The sequence below is a fragment of the Chelmon rostratus genome, chromosome 18, assembly GCF_017976325.1.
Source record: "Chelmon rostratus isolate fCheRos1 chromosome 18, fCheRos1.pri, whole genome shotgun sequence".
Classification (NCBI taxonomy): Eukaryota; Metazoa; Chordata; class Actinopteri; order Chaetodontiformes; family Chaetodontidae; genus Chelmon; species Chelmon rostratus.
Genome location: NC_055675.1, coordinates 14,641,294 through 14,657,097, shown reverse-complemented (window position 1 = coordinate 14,657,097; position 15,804 = coordinate 14,641,294). Strand labels below are relative to the sequence as shown.

General features: G+C 39.0%; 4 protein-coding genes across 6 annotated transcripts in view; 3 read left to right on the top strand and 1 right to left on the bottom strand.

The window, feature by feature from the left end:
* The first annotated feature begins 673 nt into the window (after positions 1 to 673).
* Positions 674 to 1,260, top strand: msgn1 (mesogenin 1). Its single transcript, XM_041959275.1, has one exon. It carries the CDS (start codon positions 808 to 810, stop codon positions 1,258 to 1,260), a length of 453 nt encoding a protein of 150 aa, XP_041815209.1. The 5' UTR covers positions 674 to 807.
* An 873-nt stretch (positions 1,261 to 2,133) lies between these two features.
* Positions 2,134 to 10,719, top strand: si:ch211-51e12.7 (uncharacterized protein LOC336335 homolog). 2 transcript variants are annotated; one of them, XM_041959341.1, is made up of 6 exons: positions 2,134 to 2,284; positions 4,298 to 4,386; positions 4,788 to 4,937; positions 5,108 to 5,242; positions 5,618 to 5,743; positions 8,727 to 10,719. In XM_041959341.1, the coding sequence occupies exons 2-6, from the start codon at positions 4,298 to 4,300 to the stop codon at positions 8,833 to 8,835; spliced, it is 609 nt and encodes a 202-aa protein (XP_041815275.1). In that variant the 5' UTR covers positions 2,134 to 2,284; the 3' UTR covers positions 8,836 to 10,719. The 2 variants fall into 2 exon arrangements, with proteins under 2 accessions (XP_041815275.1, XP_041815276.1); XM_041959342.1 differs by lacking the exon at positions 8,727 to 10,719 and adding an exon at positions 6,365 to 8,718.
* Positions 10,720 to 11,259: 540 nt separating this feature from the next.
* mrps10 (mitochondrial ribosomal protein S10) lies at positions 11,260 to 13,762 on the bottom strand. Its single transcript, XM_041959118.1, has 7 exons — positions 13,661 to 13,762; positions 13,431 to 13,483; positions 12,564 to 12,633; positions 12,296 to 12,435; positions 12,083 to 12,191; positions 11,751 to 11,840; positions 11,260 to 11,643 (listed from the first exon to the last, which is right to left on the bottom strand). Exons 1-7 carry the CDS (start codon positions 13,730 to 13,732, stop codon positions 11,563 to 11,565), a joined length of 615 nt encoding a protein of 204 aa, XP_041815052.1. The 5' UTR covers positions 13,733 to 13,762; the 3' UTR covers positions 11,260 to 11,562.
* Positions 13,763 to 14,950: 1,188 nt separating this feature from the next.
* The window catches only part of tulp4a (TUB like protein 4a), a 32,060-nt gene continuing 31,206 nt past the window's right edge, over positions 14,951 to 15,804 (top strand). For both annotated transcript variants that reach the window (XM_041959150.1, XM_041959148.1), the window contains exon 1: positions 14,951 to 14,982. The gene's annotated coding sequence lies outside the window, so the exon portion shown is untranslated. The remainder of the gene's footprint in view (positions 14,983 to 15,804) is intronic.

Sequence of the window (15,804 nt, the reverse complement as noted above, 5' to 3'; positions counted from 1 at the left end):
CTGCCCAAATAACAACTCAGTCCAAGTACCGGGTCTTAAATCCTATTTTCCTATAAACAAGAGCTTGAAATCTAACAGCTTGTCAGGATGATTCAGATTGTTTTCCAGTGCAAATCAAGTTGTCTCCCAAAGTATGTTGCGGTTTGTGTTATTGTGTTGTGAAAGATACATACAGTTAATGGAACTGGAAAAACTGGATTGGAAACAAGTAGCAATACTCCAGGTAGCAAGTGGCAAAAGGATTTTAAGATTCAGTACAAGAGCAGTCAAGCACCCTCTTTCAGACTGGGACAATTGTTGCTTCTGAACATCAGCTGCTATGATATGTTTTTCATGAATTTGGATATTAAACTGTGAACTTAAGTTAAAAATACTACTGGCTTATGTTTTTTCACTACAAAACTTCCAGACTGAAGACACACGCAGTCCTTACTTGGCAGAGAGGTGCGAAGACCTCAGGTGAACCGGCATCCTCTCATTCCTTCATTAGACAAATCACATCAAACTGATAATTGTCGTCGTGCAGACTTTAAAGAGTAATTTCACACAAAAGGAATCTAATTATTTTTCTTTCTATCACATTATCCGTCTATTTAGCCTTATTCACACCCTGGTGATAACGAACGACGTCCTTCGGGAAGGTCGCATTTTGGCACTTGAGGTTTTCTTTGAACTTTTTTCGCCTGAGCTGTGAACCCATAAACCTCCGGAGATCTGCATCTATATAAAAACGGTTTGGCTAAATCACCTTCACAGAATCTGCCTGTCGTTCACCCTTGTTGCCATCCTGGCTGCACGAACGTCTGGATGTCTCGGGATATCTCTAGCATGAATCTGGAGGTTTTTACAGCGAAAATGCTGTCTGAGTGGAAGAGCCATGAGAGTACTTCTGCAGAGGACCAGGACTCCCGTCAGTCCACCTCACCGGAGTCCTCGATGGACTCCATGTGCTCTTCACCGGAGATGTGCTACTGCAGCGGGCATCAGGAGGGCAACGATTTCTCTTTCGGCTTCAGTGGACGCAGCGCGGCTCCAACAGCCCAGAGGCTGAGCAAGCCCAAGATGTCTATCAAAAGACGCATGAAGGCCAGCGAGAGGGAGAAGATGCGGATGAGGAGTCTTGCAGAGGCTTTGCACCAGCTCCGTGACTACCTGCCTCCGGATTACAGCAAGAGAGGACAACCCCTGACCAAGATACAAACCCTCAAATACACAATTGAATACATCAACAAGCTTTCAGACATCCTGAGCCGCGCGTAACGGACGCACATGGACCACTTTTACGCGTCAGGTTAACTCTCATCTGGACATTTCATGGAGTTAGTTTTATCTTTGATGAGGAATACAGCATCTTTAAAATAACTTAATCATCCGATTTCATATCAGATTTTTTTTCTTGGCTTTTTTTTGCCCTTTCTCTTGATGTATATATTGTTTAGCGGGCACTTGGCAATTATTTTTGTATATGAGGCTGCCTTTGCTGGAATTATAAATTCAATGTTTGGAAATGGAGAAGGCTGTTTGTTGATATGTATATCATGATATGTTGATGGGTATGAAATACAGCTTTACTGATGAATAATATCTCCAATATTCCTGTTTGTGTTACCAAAGAATTTAGAGAAACCGCATCATACTTGATGATACTGTTTTTGATCTCTTGTATATTTTAGATTTTAAGTAGCTGCTTGATATTTTAAAGTTTTGTTGTGTCTGAAAGGTATTAAATAATTGCTCTTTTTGTTTTTTGTCAATAGCGAGTTACATTTTTTATTCAACTCCACATTTCTTTCATTTGTAAAATATACCAGGCTTTTTAAAAACATATTTACACATATCTAGCGTGTCAGATTCCAGGTTATATTCAGAAATACGTTTTCTACTTAAACATCTACGATAAATTAGCGTTATGTGTTGAACTTGTGGCCCAGTTAATTAATGAACCGTCTTCAGGATAATCAGCGCAAGTAGAACGTCAGACCACTCCTCCAATCACAACACTAAACTATTTAACGTAGGCTGAATTAGAGCAACAAGCAGCCAATCGGATAGCAGCATTCTCCCCGGTGGGCGTTACTCCAGCATAATGTGCCCCTCACAAAGAAATCCCAACCTGGGATGTAGTCTAGACTGACGAAGCCGCCATTTCAAACAGCGAAGGAGCAACAGAAGCTGTCGGAAATTTTGTACATTTTTTTTATTTTTCTAACATATTTTTATTTTTCTTAGCAAATAGGAAAATTATATTACTTTTTGAATCTACCTCGCCTGCATCACAACAGAAGTAAGTCTTCCCTTCTCTGCGTTTCATCGGAGCACCAAAAGCGTTTGAAAATCACAGGAACGCCCCTCTCGCGCATGACTAACATTTACATGCACTGTTGTTGTTAGGCTCATTTATTTCGTATTTCCAATCAGGACAGCTGTTGTCCAAACATCGAATACCTCGTTGAATACTATTCAAACGAAGCAACTGCTACGGACACAACGTACAGTGAGTCAGGTCTACCCTGCGGTGTTAACCCAGGAATTAGACAGGGCCCTCCCAGCGCTTTCTGTTTGAAATTTAGCCGACCGTGCTTCAACGTTAGCTCCTAATCGCTAAACAGTGTTAAAGAGTGCCATTAGAGGCTTTAAGTGTATTTGTGACCTTCTTTTAAAGGCCCTGACTTAATATTGGAGGGCTCACACAGCTCCAACCGCCTCTCAGGATCAGGATAAAAATGTTTCCATGACGCGCGACGTGCCTTTGGCTCTGCAGGCTTATTTACTTTAAAATAACAATGTGATAATGTTTGTGTATGTGAAAGTCCTCCATGGCATGATTGCAGTCTTTAAAGTTTCATGTTTATGGTCATCGCCCTATCCATTACAAGGAATAGGATTGCTACACACAACGCCTTGTGTCCTGGCTACTTCTCTACGATATAAAATAATGTACCATTAGATAAATCTAGATATCGGTGTAAATATGAACACACGCACAGAGATACAGGTCAACACTATAAATAACAGCCTGCAGAATGACCACAAGAAAACGTGAGCAAGTTATCCTTCATGAAGGCAGTATTGCTTACAGTGCTTTTATTTTAGATTGAATAAACTGCAGCCATGCATACCCTATAAACTGGGAACTGAGTGTGCATGCGGTTTTAAAGAAAGTATGGAACAAACAACAACATACAAAACAGACGTCCATACAGCAGTGGCTGCATGAATTAAAACAGTCTAGAAAGGTGCTGAAACTCACAGTTCAATGTGTGTTGATTGATAGTTGTGTTTTTACACCCACGTAGACTTATTTTATTTGCTAAAAAGACCATACTGAAGAAATAATGTTCCTGCAGGAAGACTACTAAATAGTAAGCTCATGGTGATCACATCATACCTTGTTGCATTTTTATCATCTGCAATATTGTTGATAATGTTATTCCAACAGGGACTGAGCAGTTGTGCTGTATTGTTTTGTATCTTTATAGAATCTACCGTAGATTCTGATTTAAAAGGGAATTTGGCCAGTGTGTGGAGTTCTTAAGCTCATGGGAGTTGCTGGATCTTCAGCCAAAGTGTTTGGCACGCTGGATAAAAAATTTCAAAGTTATTTCAAAATGCAAATATGTTAACTGGCAGTTTCATGCTTAGTGCCCAACCCTCCTTACTTTCCCTCACGTTATCTTTCCATACATCACAAAACTCTTCACTCCCGCTCCACTACAGCACCACGGTTACTACATTTCACAGCAGTGATTGCGGGCTCAGCCTTGACTCGCAGTTGTTCGTGTTAAACCCGCAAACATGTCACCTGCTTCAGTATGAGGCACACCCAGCGATAGAGCAATGCAGTGAATGCAATGCAGAGGTTTAATGTTTCCAAGATGTGCTTCATGATATTTTAACAGCCTTCTACCAGCCCATAAATATGTAGTTCTTCAGTGAGTATCATAATAAAAAATGAGCTCATACAACGTCAAAGAGTGAATCATCAGTTACACCAGCAATTTTTTTTTCTACATTTTAGATAAATCTTTGGGAACTCGGCTCCCATTTGTTAACATCATTGATTACCGGGGGGGGAACATACAACTTATTTCTTCATTAATTTACCTTCAAAAATAGTAAAATGGCCTATTTTTTTTAACTTTCTGGAGTGTGAATAATACTTTTTCTATGTTGATGCAAAATTAATGTTTGCACGTAGAATTCTTTTTCATCTAGTATGTTTTGTGTGCAGGACGCATGAATTTTGTTGCCATTGTGACATAGGACTGTATATAGATATTGACCTGCACACTTTCAGATGGATGCAGACACAGAAGAAAAGATTACAGAAACTTCGAAAACTTCCAAGGATGAATCCGAGAGATCCATAATGGACAAGAGCGCCAGGTCAGTCTTATGGTTCCTCACAACCTAATGCTGTATTTATGGATACATAATGTTTTTGAACTCCGTATTAAGGGAAGACAAAGGCTTGTTATCATTTGAGCCTCCTAAACCACAATCAATGAACATGCCCTCCAATGACAACTGGAGTTGTCTCATCTCATCCTGCTGATGTCTTTTTATATGAAGCAGTCGTGGAGAGGTCAGATTGGTAAACAGAAGGATGCTATTTACAGTTCACTGTTGCATTGCATGATTTCTGGGGATTGAAGTGAAACTTACCTCACTGCTCTTGAGTTTTGTCTGTGTAGAGTTGCCTATTACAGCTTTACATGACTGAACTCGGACTAGTGCCATAGTGGCAGTGTTCCTTGTAATATTATTATTATTTTTAATCTTCTCAGGGGTCGTGGATTTAAAGGCCGTGGTCGAGGGGGTCGGATGAGTCGAGGTGGCATGCGTGGTGGGCGGGGCATGATGAAAGGGTTTGGCCCACCTGGACATGGGAGGGGTCGACCGAAAGATGGACCCATGAATGGATTTGCACCCATGAGGTACTGACGTTTGAAATATATACATGGTGTTAAGTGTAAGTCTGATTATTTTGTTTTTAAATGTAGTTTAGTGACATTTTTATATATTTACACCCAAAGTTAAACCCTTTCTATGTGCTACATTTAAGATTACAATGCTTATTTTTGGGTTAACTGCACTTCCCTTGCAGAGGAATGAGGAGGATGCGACCTTACCCAGACATGAGAGGTCGTCGGGGTAGGGGCGGACCAATGGGCATGGGCCCTCCTCCTCCTCCCCCACCACCTCCCATGCACCTCAGAGGTCCCTTCCCACCTATGCCCAGGTAACCACCTCACACAGACACACAGGATCATATGAGCAGCCACCCATGGCAGCCAGATGGACTGGATACAGTGTTGTTTGTTTAAGATTTGAAAATGATCCTCCTGAGTTTAAGATCGTCTGTTTGCCCCAAAAGGTAGATTATTTTGTGCGAGTACTGTGGAGCAAGTATCCATACAAATATGTTTATGGAACAATTTGCACCTGTCACTTGTGACTTCCTGAATCACTAGCCTTCACGGAGTAGATATGCATTGTCTTTCAACTGATCTTGCATGTGCATCAGCGGTGGCTCATGTGTATCACTACAAAAGGTTTCCTCTGACGGAAACATAAAAGTGTTTTGTATCTGTGTTATGCTTGTCTCTGTTCATAGGCACGGACCCCCTCCACCCCCTCCTCCAGGTCATCCTGGTTTCAGAGGACGTCCACCGCACCCTCGAGGCCGTGGCATGCCGCCCCCTGGACCTCCACGCCACTTCCACCCCCGCGGTCCGAGAGGGTAAGACCTTTTTTGAATATTAGTATCATGCTTAAGCTTTCGAAGTCACAATTCTCCGCACTTTCCTTGCATACTTTTAAGATTCCTGAAAAGATTTAAAAAACATCTGGCAGGCACTTGAGATGTGCTTACACCAGTTATATTCCTTTAAATCTGTGATGCAAATACACAGTAAACTGCAGGCAAAAGGCTGAGGGTTGTGACACAATGCAGTCCTTTCTGTCCTTTTTCTCTTAAGCCTCATTACAGCTTAATTTCCTTCACTTTAACTTGTCCTCTAATTATTACATTTCTTTCTCAGTTTGTCTTTCAAATAAAAGAGAGTAGTTTTTTGCCCAAATAGTTTGTCTTACTAATGTTGAGTCAAAGAATGTTAACTCATCAATAAATAATAAAAACACACTTACAGCTCAACTATTTGAAGCCATACTCTTAAATAGTGCATGGAATAATGAAATTACAAAAGGCATTACACTGTATTTTGCCATTCAAGTACCTGCACAGTAACTGAGAGGGGATGACATCCTTGACTGGAGTAGTTCAGATGGCTGCTCTTATCAGAGTGTGCCCCCTATTGGCAAAAGCCAAGAATCCAATGTGTGATTTTATCCTTTTACACAGCTACCACAATGGACCGGTCTCTCCTCCGCCTCACCCCCCACCTGGCAGAGGCCAGAGGTGGCCAGGGCCCCCTGGTGGCCGACGCTTTTAACACAGCCTGCCCTAAAAACAATAACCAAGCACTGGTTAATGTAGAAGGGGCCTAAAGTGGCGCAGTAAATTAAATGCCCCTCAATTATGTGTTATACAAAGTCTCTGAGTATAGTCATGACATACTCTGTGGCCAAATGTCTGCTTATTGATATTGTCTGGCAAAGAAATAATGTGAAAATGACAACTGAGGACACATAAAAATGCCTCACAACTTTTAACAATGTAAAGGCATCCTCACATTCTGTTATCTATGTTAAAGAAATACTGTTGGTACTGTAGGAACTATTTGACATTGTTGAGAAAAAGCTGTTTGAAATCGCTGTTCTCAAAGAGAGGAAAATTCTTGTCAAAGTTCTTTAAATGTTCTGTGGTTCTTGTTACAGTCACCCTGTGAGCCTTAAGAAATGTTCCTGATCCTTAATAAAGAATTAAAAAATGGGTGACACTGTATATTTGAAGGTGGGGAACAATTAATGAAAGAATGCACAACAGCCCTCGAGCACTACTGTTACTAGTTTAGTACATCTTGGACCTCCCTAACCTTTCCTTTTGTTACATGGAAATAGTTAATGTATTATAAGCTCACCAAGCAATGCAGCAAATACTGTTGAACACTTACATATTTTTCAAGAGAAAAGACAATATTCCACTTGTCAAGTATTCATGAGTATTTAATTTTATATTTTTATCGTTAATGTGCAGCTCTTTTAAGTTATGAGTATTGCTGTTTGGAACATTCATGTTTGTCTTCAGCAATCTATTGTGTAAAGACAAAAAGAAAAAGGCATTATAAATGAATAGTATATTGAAATATATATCTAGTAGCATTTATAAATGAAAGCAAATTTCATTAGTATTTTCTTCACTTAAGGATAAGAAATTACTCTCTACTGTGTTCAGTTTTTTGAAGTGTTTTAAAAACTTTTCACTGTAATTAACATAACTTTTGTGAACCTGTGAATGTGTTTTATGAAAATCGTCAAGACATATGACATAGTCGTGGAGAAAAAAAATAAAACTAAAAATAAACTCAACTTCTCTTTTTTTGTTTATTCACAAACAAGTCTGAGAGTTGTCATTATAATTCACAACAATTCTGTAATATATATAGATATATATATACACAGTGGCACAGTAACAGTGTTTCATATTTGAAAGTGAACGTTTGATCCATGTAAAGACCACTGCAAAAGATGCATATTATTTTATAGATGATTTTGGAAGAGTGTGGAGGACCAAGAGCCCTTAATGAATGTGATATTCAGTGGATCTCAAAGAATCATAAGAAAAGGCTTGGAAAAGTCACCCATGAATTGCACTTTTAGTAGCTGAGAACTTGATTTCACTCTCTCCAGTGCATGACTATTTATCTTACCACGTATATTTGACTGGAGGACTCCACCAACCGCTCCACTTGAAAGGCATTGAAATGCTTTTGACCGAACGTCATGTCACAGGTCAGATTCAGTGGTAGCATGTCTAAAAGGAGGACATCATTTGGAAAGGATAAACACTCTGATATGACCAAGAACTTAAATATTATCATGCTGTCATAATTAGATGTTGTCAGTAATTACAATTTGACCTTAAAGAGGACATTCGGAGAATCTCACTAATGTGTATTTTGATTGATGTGTTTTTCTATTATTAATTTTTACACTTTTGAATATTCTCATTATATAAAAAAAAGTTTGTTGCCATTCATGCAGTTGCATATGAAGAAGATTCGTAAGAGCTTTTGAAATGGATGGTTTTGCAAAGTGTAGTAATACACTAATGGCACCATCACATGGGACACAGAATAAAGTGGACACCAATTGAAGAATATTTTAGCTCTTCGGGTTTTGAAAGCTTTGTGAATGCATGTAGCCTGTGTCCCATACTGTTCTTCTAATTAAGGCCTTCTGAATTTATAAAGATAATGCAAAAGCACAGTCACATGAGGAGGCATTTATTATTAATACTGTGTGTTATATGTACTGCAGGCATAAACCAGAATTTTACTTTTATTTCGAGATGAAAAAGCTTCTTAGTCTCTGCACTACCAGGGCACTGCAGAATACTCAAATATGGCTGTAGAACTTTATCAAAGCTATCTGTTTAATAAATTAGCTGCAGAAAGGTGTTGGCTCTCTCCCCCTACTCTGTCTGTCTTTTTCCATCTCTTCAGCACTCTCGGTACATTTTGCTGCCTCCTCAGTCTCTGCAGTCCCTCCTTGTTTCTCCCTTTGGTTGATTATAACAGACTGACTGTTGTTGTCTCCTGAAGGGGGGCACACAGTACAGTTAACCTCCCAGGCCCCAGGAACCCAGGCCCTCCCTCACATCTCTCCCCTCCTTCACCAGCGCCGACATCTGAGGTGCAGCACTTCACTTGAAAAGGTGAGCCTCCTCTTGTGTCTTAATCCCTAAACCCCTCCCTCACTGATGCCTGGAGATTCTCTCTTTCAGGATGGAAGATGAAGTCGCTGACACACAGAGGACTAGCGGTTAATAGATTACGGTACTTAATCTTTTATTAATGGCTCCAAACAGTTAATATATGGTTTGGAGGATTTTTGCCTAACTTTCTTGGACGTACATCTATACTGTGAAATCTTAACAAGGACACACAGTTAGTAGACCTTGTGTTAATGCAAGGACTGTAGCAGGACATGCAGGAAAAGGTGGGCCAATAAAATAGTACTGTTAAACTGGTAACTGATAACTGGTATGAAGAAACTTTGACACATCACAGTAGGAAAAGCAGGAGTGAATAATTAAAGGTGACTGAAATGGATTTAGCTGCTTTGGTTGCAGGACAGTGTTGTGCGTGCTGGCTCACTGCCACCCTGTCATGGCTTTCAGAACAGAGCCATCTTTAATGTCATTAGTAGCGATGGGGAGATGAAGCCTCACGAAGCTTTGGGGCTTGAAACACGACAAGCACAGTGACATCTGGTGGCTTTCAAAAGCGACAGCAGCCCACAACACAACAACACCTCGCTGATTTTAAATGCTTCAGTCCCACGTGTTCAATAAAAGTCCAAGAAGCCAGCATGTTATTATTAAAAAGCATTTGTTCAGAAGTGCAGCAATAAATGAAGATGTTGTTGTGCAACATGTTACAGTAATCAAGAGTAATTAGTAAATACATTGTCCAAAAAGCCTTGATGAAAAATATTTTTGTAGTTTTGGCCCAGTCTTCACTGTGGGTTCATGAGTTTTAACTTTATTTAATTTACATTACATATTAGTTGCAGTGTGATGTGATATTCATTAAATTAGCCTTTTACTTTCATTATTTTTATTTGGCATCAATTAGAATTGTTCTTAAGATAAGATAAAACTTTATTTAAAACTTTATATTATAGTGACCAAATGATTGTATTTTGCGAGGGTACGTATTTCTCGATTGTTACCTCTTCTTCTTGACCCAATAATGTGCCTATCTTGTAATTCATTTGCGCTTTCCAAAGCACCAGTGACATTCTAAGCTTCGTACATCATCAGCCACGTGGTATTTTTAATTTGATACAACATCCAATACAACGTACTGCTTTGCAGGAGGAAAAAGAAAAACTTTGGTGCTTCTGTATCATCTTTTGATGTTTAAGACTTTATAACTTTGTCAAGAGGACACAACAATTATAGGATTTAGGAGTTTGGGCATATTTATGCAACTTTGAACCACAAAAGAAAGGTTGTGTGCATCTTTCTAAGCTGAGGTTTCCAAACCTACATAACCATGGTAGGTACATTGTCAAGCAGCCACAGAATTGATGGTCATTATGGAAGAAAAAAAAAATCAATGTATATGAGACCAACAATATCCCTGCAGCCATACCCACCACTAGGTCTACCCCAAAATGGGCAGGGGCTAAAAAATTACTCAATGTGATTTGTATTGTATTCCTGGAAATGTTGACAGTCTCTGCTGCAGCACTTTTTCCTGATGCATGACAGTTAATTTTAGTTCAAGGAGGAGAGGGCAGTCCTCAACTGTCTTCAGAGCAATGAAGAATAGTGTTTATGATGATAAGGTACAACAGGACAGGAGGTACAACCCCCATTCCAAAAAAGTTGGGGTGCTGTGTAAAATGTAAATAAAAACCGAGTGCAATCATTTGCTATCAAACTGTGTTTCTAAGTAATTTCCTTTATACAATCATGTGTTCACAAAGTGGTGACCCTCACTCCATCCTTGCTTGTGAAGGACTGAGCCTTTCAAGGATGCTCCTTTCATACCCAATCATGATACTATCACCTGTTACCAATCAACCTGTTTACCTGTGGAATGATCCAAACAGGTGTTTTTGGAGCGTTCCACAACTTTCCCAGTCTTTTGTTGCTCCTGTCTCAACTTGTTTGAAACATGTTGCTGCATCAAATTCAGAACAAGCATATATACAAAGATCGATTAGGTTGAAGTAAAACATATATATTATCTTTGTACCGTTTAATTCAGTATATATCAAATAGGATTAGCAAATTATCTGTTTTATTTATGCTTCACACAGCATCCCAGCTTTTTTTTTTTTTTAGAATTGCTGTTGTGTGTATCCTGTTTTCACTATTGAGCAGAGGGTGAGTGTTAAATTCATTTTTTTTTATTTTGCCTTAAAAAAATTTTTGTGTAGTAACTATTTAATAAAAGCAAAGAAATATGTCGTGTGTGCTGGTCTTGTGTCCTACAGATTGTGCGTGTTTATACAGAATAACCATCCAATATCACTGCAGATAGTTGAACAGGCAGTTGGACTATTAACGTAGAAGACATATTAAAGATCACAATTCTGGAAAAAAAATAACAGCACATTGAGTTGACATTAAATGATGAATTTATTTATTGAAAAAAATAATACAACATACAATTGTTCCCACACTGTTTTACCACAGAAAAGACAATGAAAACACAGTGGTTGTTGACATAATGCAAGTTCAATAGCTGGCCCTTTCTCTATGGTGTTGAACTCTGTTTTGATGATCATGTTGAAATCTATGATGAGCAGTTCATGACAACCATATGTTAATATTGCATTTTTCCCATGTCTTCCTATTTACCCAACATATTCGCTGAAAGCTGAGAAAAGACATCAATGAGCATCTGTCGCTCATCGCTGAATTTACTTATTGGGCGTATTATCAACGGGGTGATCCTTCCACATGGGTTCAAGGATGTGATCTGGAACCTTCTCCATGGCAGTCTGACAACATGAACAAAATGGAAAAAAAAATAATTACATTAATTCAAGCCTTCGGGATGCACAATTATACACAAGACTGGTGTACGAATAACTGTGTAGTTACTCACCTTTGTCACCTCCATGGCTACACCTTCAGGGAGGTTCCTCTCAATGTATTCAAGGTATACCTGTGCTGTGGAGCCTGTAATATGAGACAGCTACAAAAACAAACACACTTGAATAACAAATATATATATATATATATATATATATATTCTTTTGAAACATCAGGGCTGACTAATTGATTTATTGATTTTTCTAGTTGATTTTTAAGGTGCAAGGACAGTACAAAGTCCCCATTTGAATAAAGCCTGATTACTTGGAGGGAACCTAAATAGTTGTGTCTGTCAGGCACTAATTGAATTAGAGTAACGTAAATAGCAAAGTTCAGACTAATCACCTCAATGCACCGGTAGTGTGTCCTCATCTCATACTGGACCCTGTGTTTTTTGAAGATGTGAACTGACTTCAGGAGTGTAAACCTCTCAATGTCCTTGAGAGGCTCAGAACTGTGCCAGAGGGAAGAGGAGCAGCAAAATAATGTCAGCAAGAGAGCTATCACGGCTAACATGGCTCCTGTAATATGTGGCACCTTCGCTGCATTAGTACTCACACTTTGCTGATGGTGATGCCCAGCTCTTTAGCTGCCATGGTGGCAAAGAACTCATAGCTGTCCAACACAGCCCTGTCATGACTTTTGACTAATAGTGACACCTTCTGAAACAGTGTGTCAGGCTCTTCTGTGACAGTGATCTGCAAGGAAACAAGTGTAAGCGGGAAACAAGATAGATACACATTAGTAGAAGGCTCACTTTTTGTATTATTTTAATATTTAGCCTTTGAAAAAACAGTGACATGAAGACGCTGTACTGATAACTCACTGATGAAGGTGTTGATGAAAGCACTGTTGCTGTGTGGAAGGAAGTGCTGGATATCAGTGGGAGATGGGACCTGCAGATGCAGAACAGTGAATAATTTCTTGCATACTGACACACGCATTTTTAAAATACAATGTTTAGCACAGACAGGATAAGTGATAATTGCTTGTACAGGGGTTTTTGGTTTTGTCTTCACTCTCAATCCTGTTTTAAGTCCATTGGATATATTCTAACTTTTGGAAATGCAAACATAGTGCACACCACTGCATTGAGTAAAATATTGATCAAAGTAAAACAAAACAAACAAAAATCACATTACTCTTGTGTCCAAGGTCACATGTGCCTTCATTGAGTTTCAGAACAGATTTTAGGATCTTTTGACTTAGAGCCACATACGCTCTGCTAAATGCAATATGTCAGACATATGTTGCAGAATTTTGCACTTCTGAATGCCAAATTGTGGAATAATCTTCTCCGAAAGCTATAGTCAGCTTCTTTCTCTTTATTTTCTCTCTCTTTAAAATGCCCTCATGAGCTTCATTTTCTATTTTGACCTGTGCTTTTGCACATATTGTAAAACACATTTAACTGCATCTTACTACAATCAAAAAGTGCTCTAAACATAGATTTATGCTCTTTAAAGATTCTGTACTTTATGTGCAGCACTGCTTACACAATTTGCGACAACTTAATTGAGGAAATAAGCAGATTTAGAGATTCACACCTCTGGAATGAAACAGTTGTAAAGAACTGCTGCCTCATTAACGGACTCTAGAAAACCGGCTCAAAAGTGATGTGCACTGGGTTTTATTTAAAATCATTATTATTAAACTGCGTTCAAACGACCAAAAACGAAAGATGGTAGCCTACCCGATTATGTTATATTTCCTTTGACCTGCACAAGCGCCCAAAGCTCTCGGTCCCTGTAAATAAACTTCAGTTAGTAGACATTTACAGATGACATTTACTGTATAGCCACCATGCTACAACTGCCGTCAGTGATTAAATAGCGACATTTCCTGTTTACTTCTCCAAACCTAAACTATCACAATGGGTAATTGTTCGAAAATGTTGTGAAAAACGAAAAATCTGTTGGTTACCAAATATGGGATTCCACTAAACATCCTTGCCAAAGAACACAGTTCTCGCCTGAGTGCCATGGGAGCAGCCATGTTTTCGGAGAAGGTGGTACAGAAGTTACAATAACGCTCCAGTGCTGCCCTCGTGCGTACTGGAGGGTAAACTACTACTGTGGCAACTGGGTGTTAAAATCCTTCCAGCTGGAGGAATGAGGTTACACAGCTGGACTAGCTACTGGTGCCAAAGAGGACCACCCTTATCATTATAAACAGTGATAAATAAATAAAAATAAATAAAATAGACATACTTAGATTAACAACTTAGCAACTCAATTGTTTGTTGTTGGATAGTGAGAAATATTTACATATTTATTTAGATTTAAGTTAAAAGAATGACTACTGTTGTGAACATCTTTATATAAAGCCTTGTATAAAGATTAGATTGTATAACAAAGGTACAGATAAAACAGGCAAATAAGCTATCCAATGCAGACATAAATGCAAATAAATATTAGACAAAAGAGAGCAAGAAATTATGCTATGAGGCTTTGAGATACAGATTTTCACTTATAGATCCAATTTTTAGAGCCTTGTAAAATACACTTTCAGGGTATCTAGATAGAAAGATATTAAAAGTGATACTGAATACTTCGAAGTGCGTTTATTTTTTATTTTATATGTTTCTTTAAGCCTGAAAACCTGACCTTCCCCATTCCAAGCAGCATGAATGTGTGCTCCTTCTTATTTTGAAGAAAGTCCAACACAGATGTAGATTTAATGACCCAACACACTAACAGCACAATTAACTCAAACTTAACCAGGCACATTAAAATTTCAGTGCACATTAATGTGTTAATAATACTTATCCAAGGTTTCAGCAGTAATAATTGAAAAATATTTAACAATAATACAATAAAATAAGATATCTCATCATTTTCTGTATAATGCAGAGTGCAGAACGCAGGTGCTTTTTCATTGGAGGTTCTAAGTACATTTTTAAGATAATATATCTGTATTTTAGTCAAGTAAGACACTGAATGAGTATTTTTATATTGCTGTATTGATACTTTTGCTTGGATATGCTTATGGATCTTAAGCCGCTGCATATTATTTTTGAGCAGTACAGTTTTGACAGCTGAACTGTTTGTAATTTGACAATGACGAACATATCGTTTCATCCTCAGATGAAACATTAGATTAAAGTTAAAACACAACAGTTATTGATGTGAACTTAATTTAATTGGTCTAAATCACGTGCCCGTCACGTGACACAGCTGTCGGGCCCTGCCAGTGTAACAGAAGTAGGCTGCAGGCAGAGGAAGCAGGAGCACCACAGAGCCGAGGTAAGCACTTCTCTGGCCATTGACGTTTCTCTGGCTTTGTTGACGATAGGTCTGATACTAACCTGCCACTTAGTCAAATAAACCACCAACCTATGGTTATTTTGAATAGCTGCATGCTAATAGTAATAAAAAAATCGTTAGATAAAGCAGTCGGCTAACGCGCTAGCCCTAGCCTGTTAGCGACGAGTGCCAGCGGCGGATGGACGGAGCCAGTCTCCGCTGATGGTGGTTCAGGTTCAGCTAGCTTCTCGGTTAGCCGGTTAGCCACCGCTGCCTGTTCTTTGCGGAGGAGACAACACAGGCAGCCAAAACATTCGCTGCAGTCCCGGTTAGATTATCGTTATCGGTATTGCACAAAGAATGTGGATTAAGAGGGAAGATTAATCCCGCTGCTGACATGTTTTCATCTGTGAAATTCACGGAGCTCTCTGTTTCGATCCAACATCCAAGATCTAGCTAGCTGTAGTTAGCTGGTCGCGCACGGTGATGGATGCCTGGGCTATTTTGGCATCATCTCACGGGCTTTAGCGGTATTTGAGTGTCAGTTTGTGCGTTCGTATCACTGGGTCTTTCTTTACGTTGACGTTACAACAGACCGAATTTCTATACTCTGTTTTTGCTGCTGGAGGTATACGGGATGCTCTTGTACCGTCACTTGTGTATGATATAGTCTTTGATATAGTCTTATTGGAATCCGTTTGGTTACTATCTTTTCTCATAATAACATTTGACTCCAAAATCCAAATGTCGATTATATTTCTGTACAACAGTTGTCCATCGGGTGGCATTTTATTGTCAGATGAAAGTCGGTAGCATCACGAA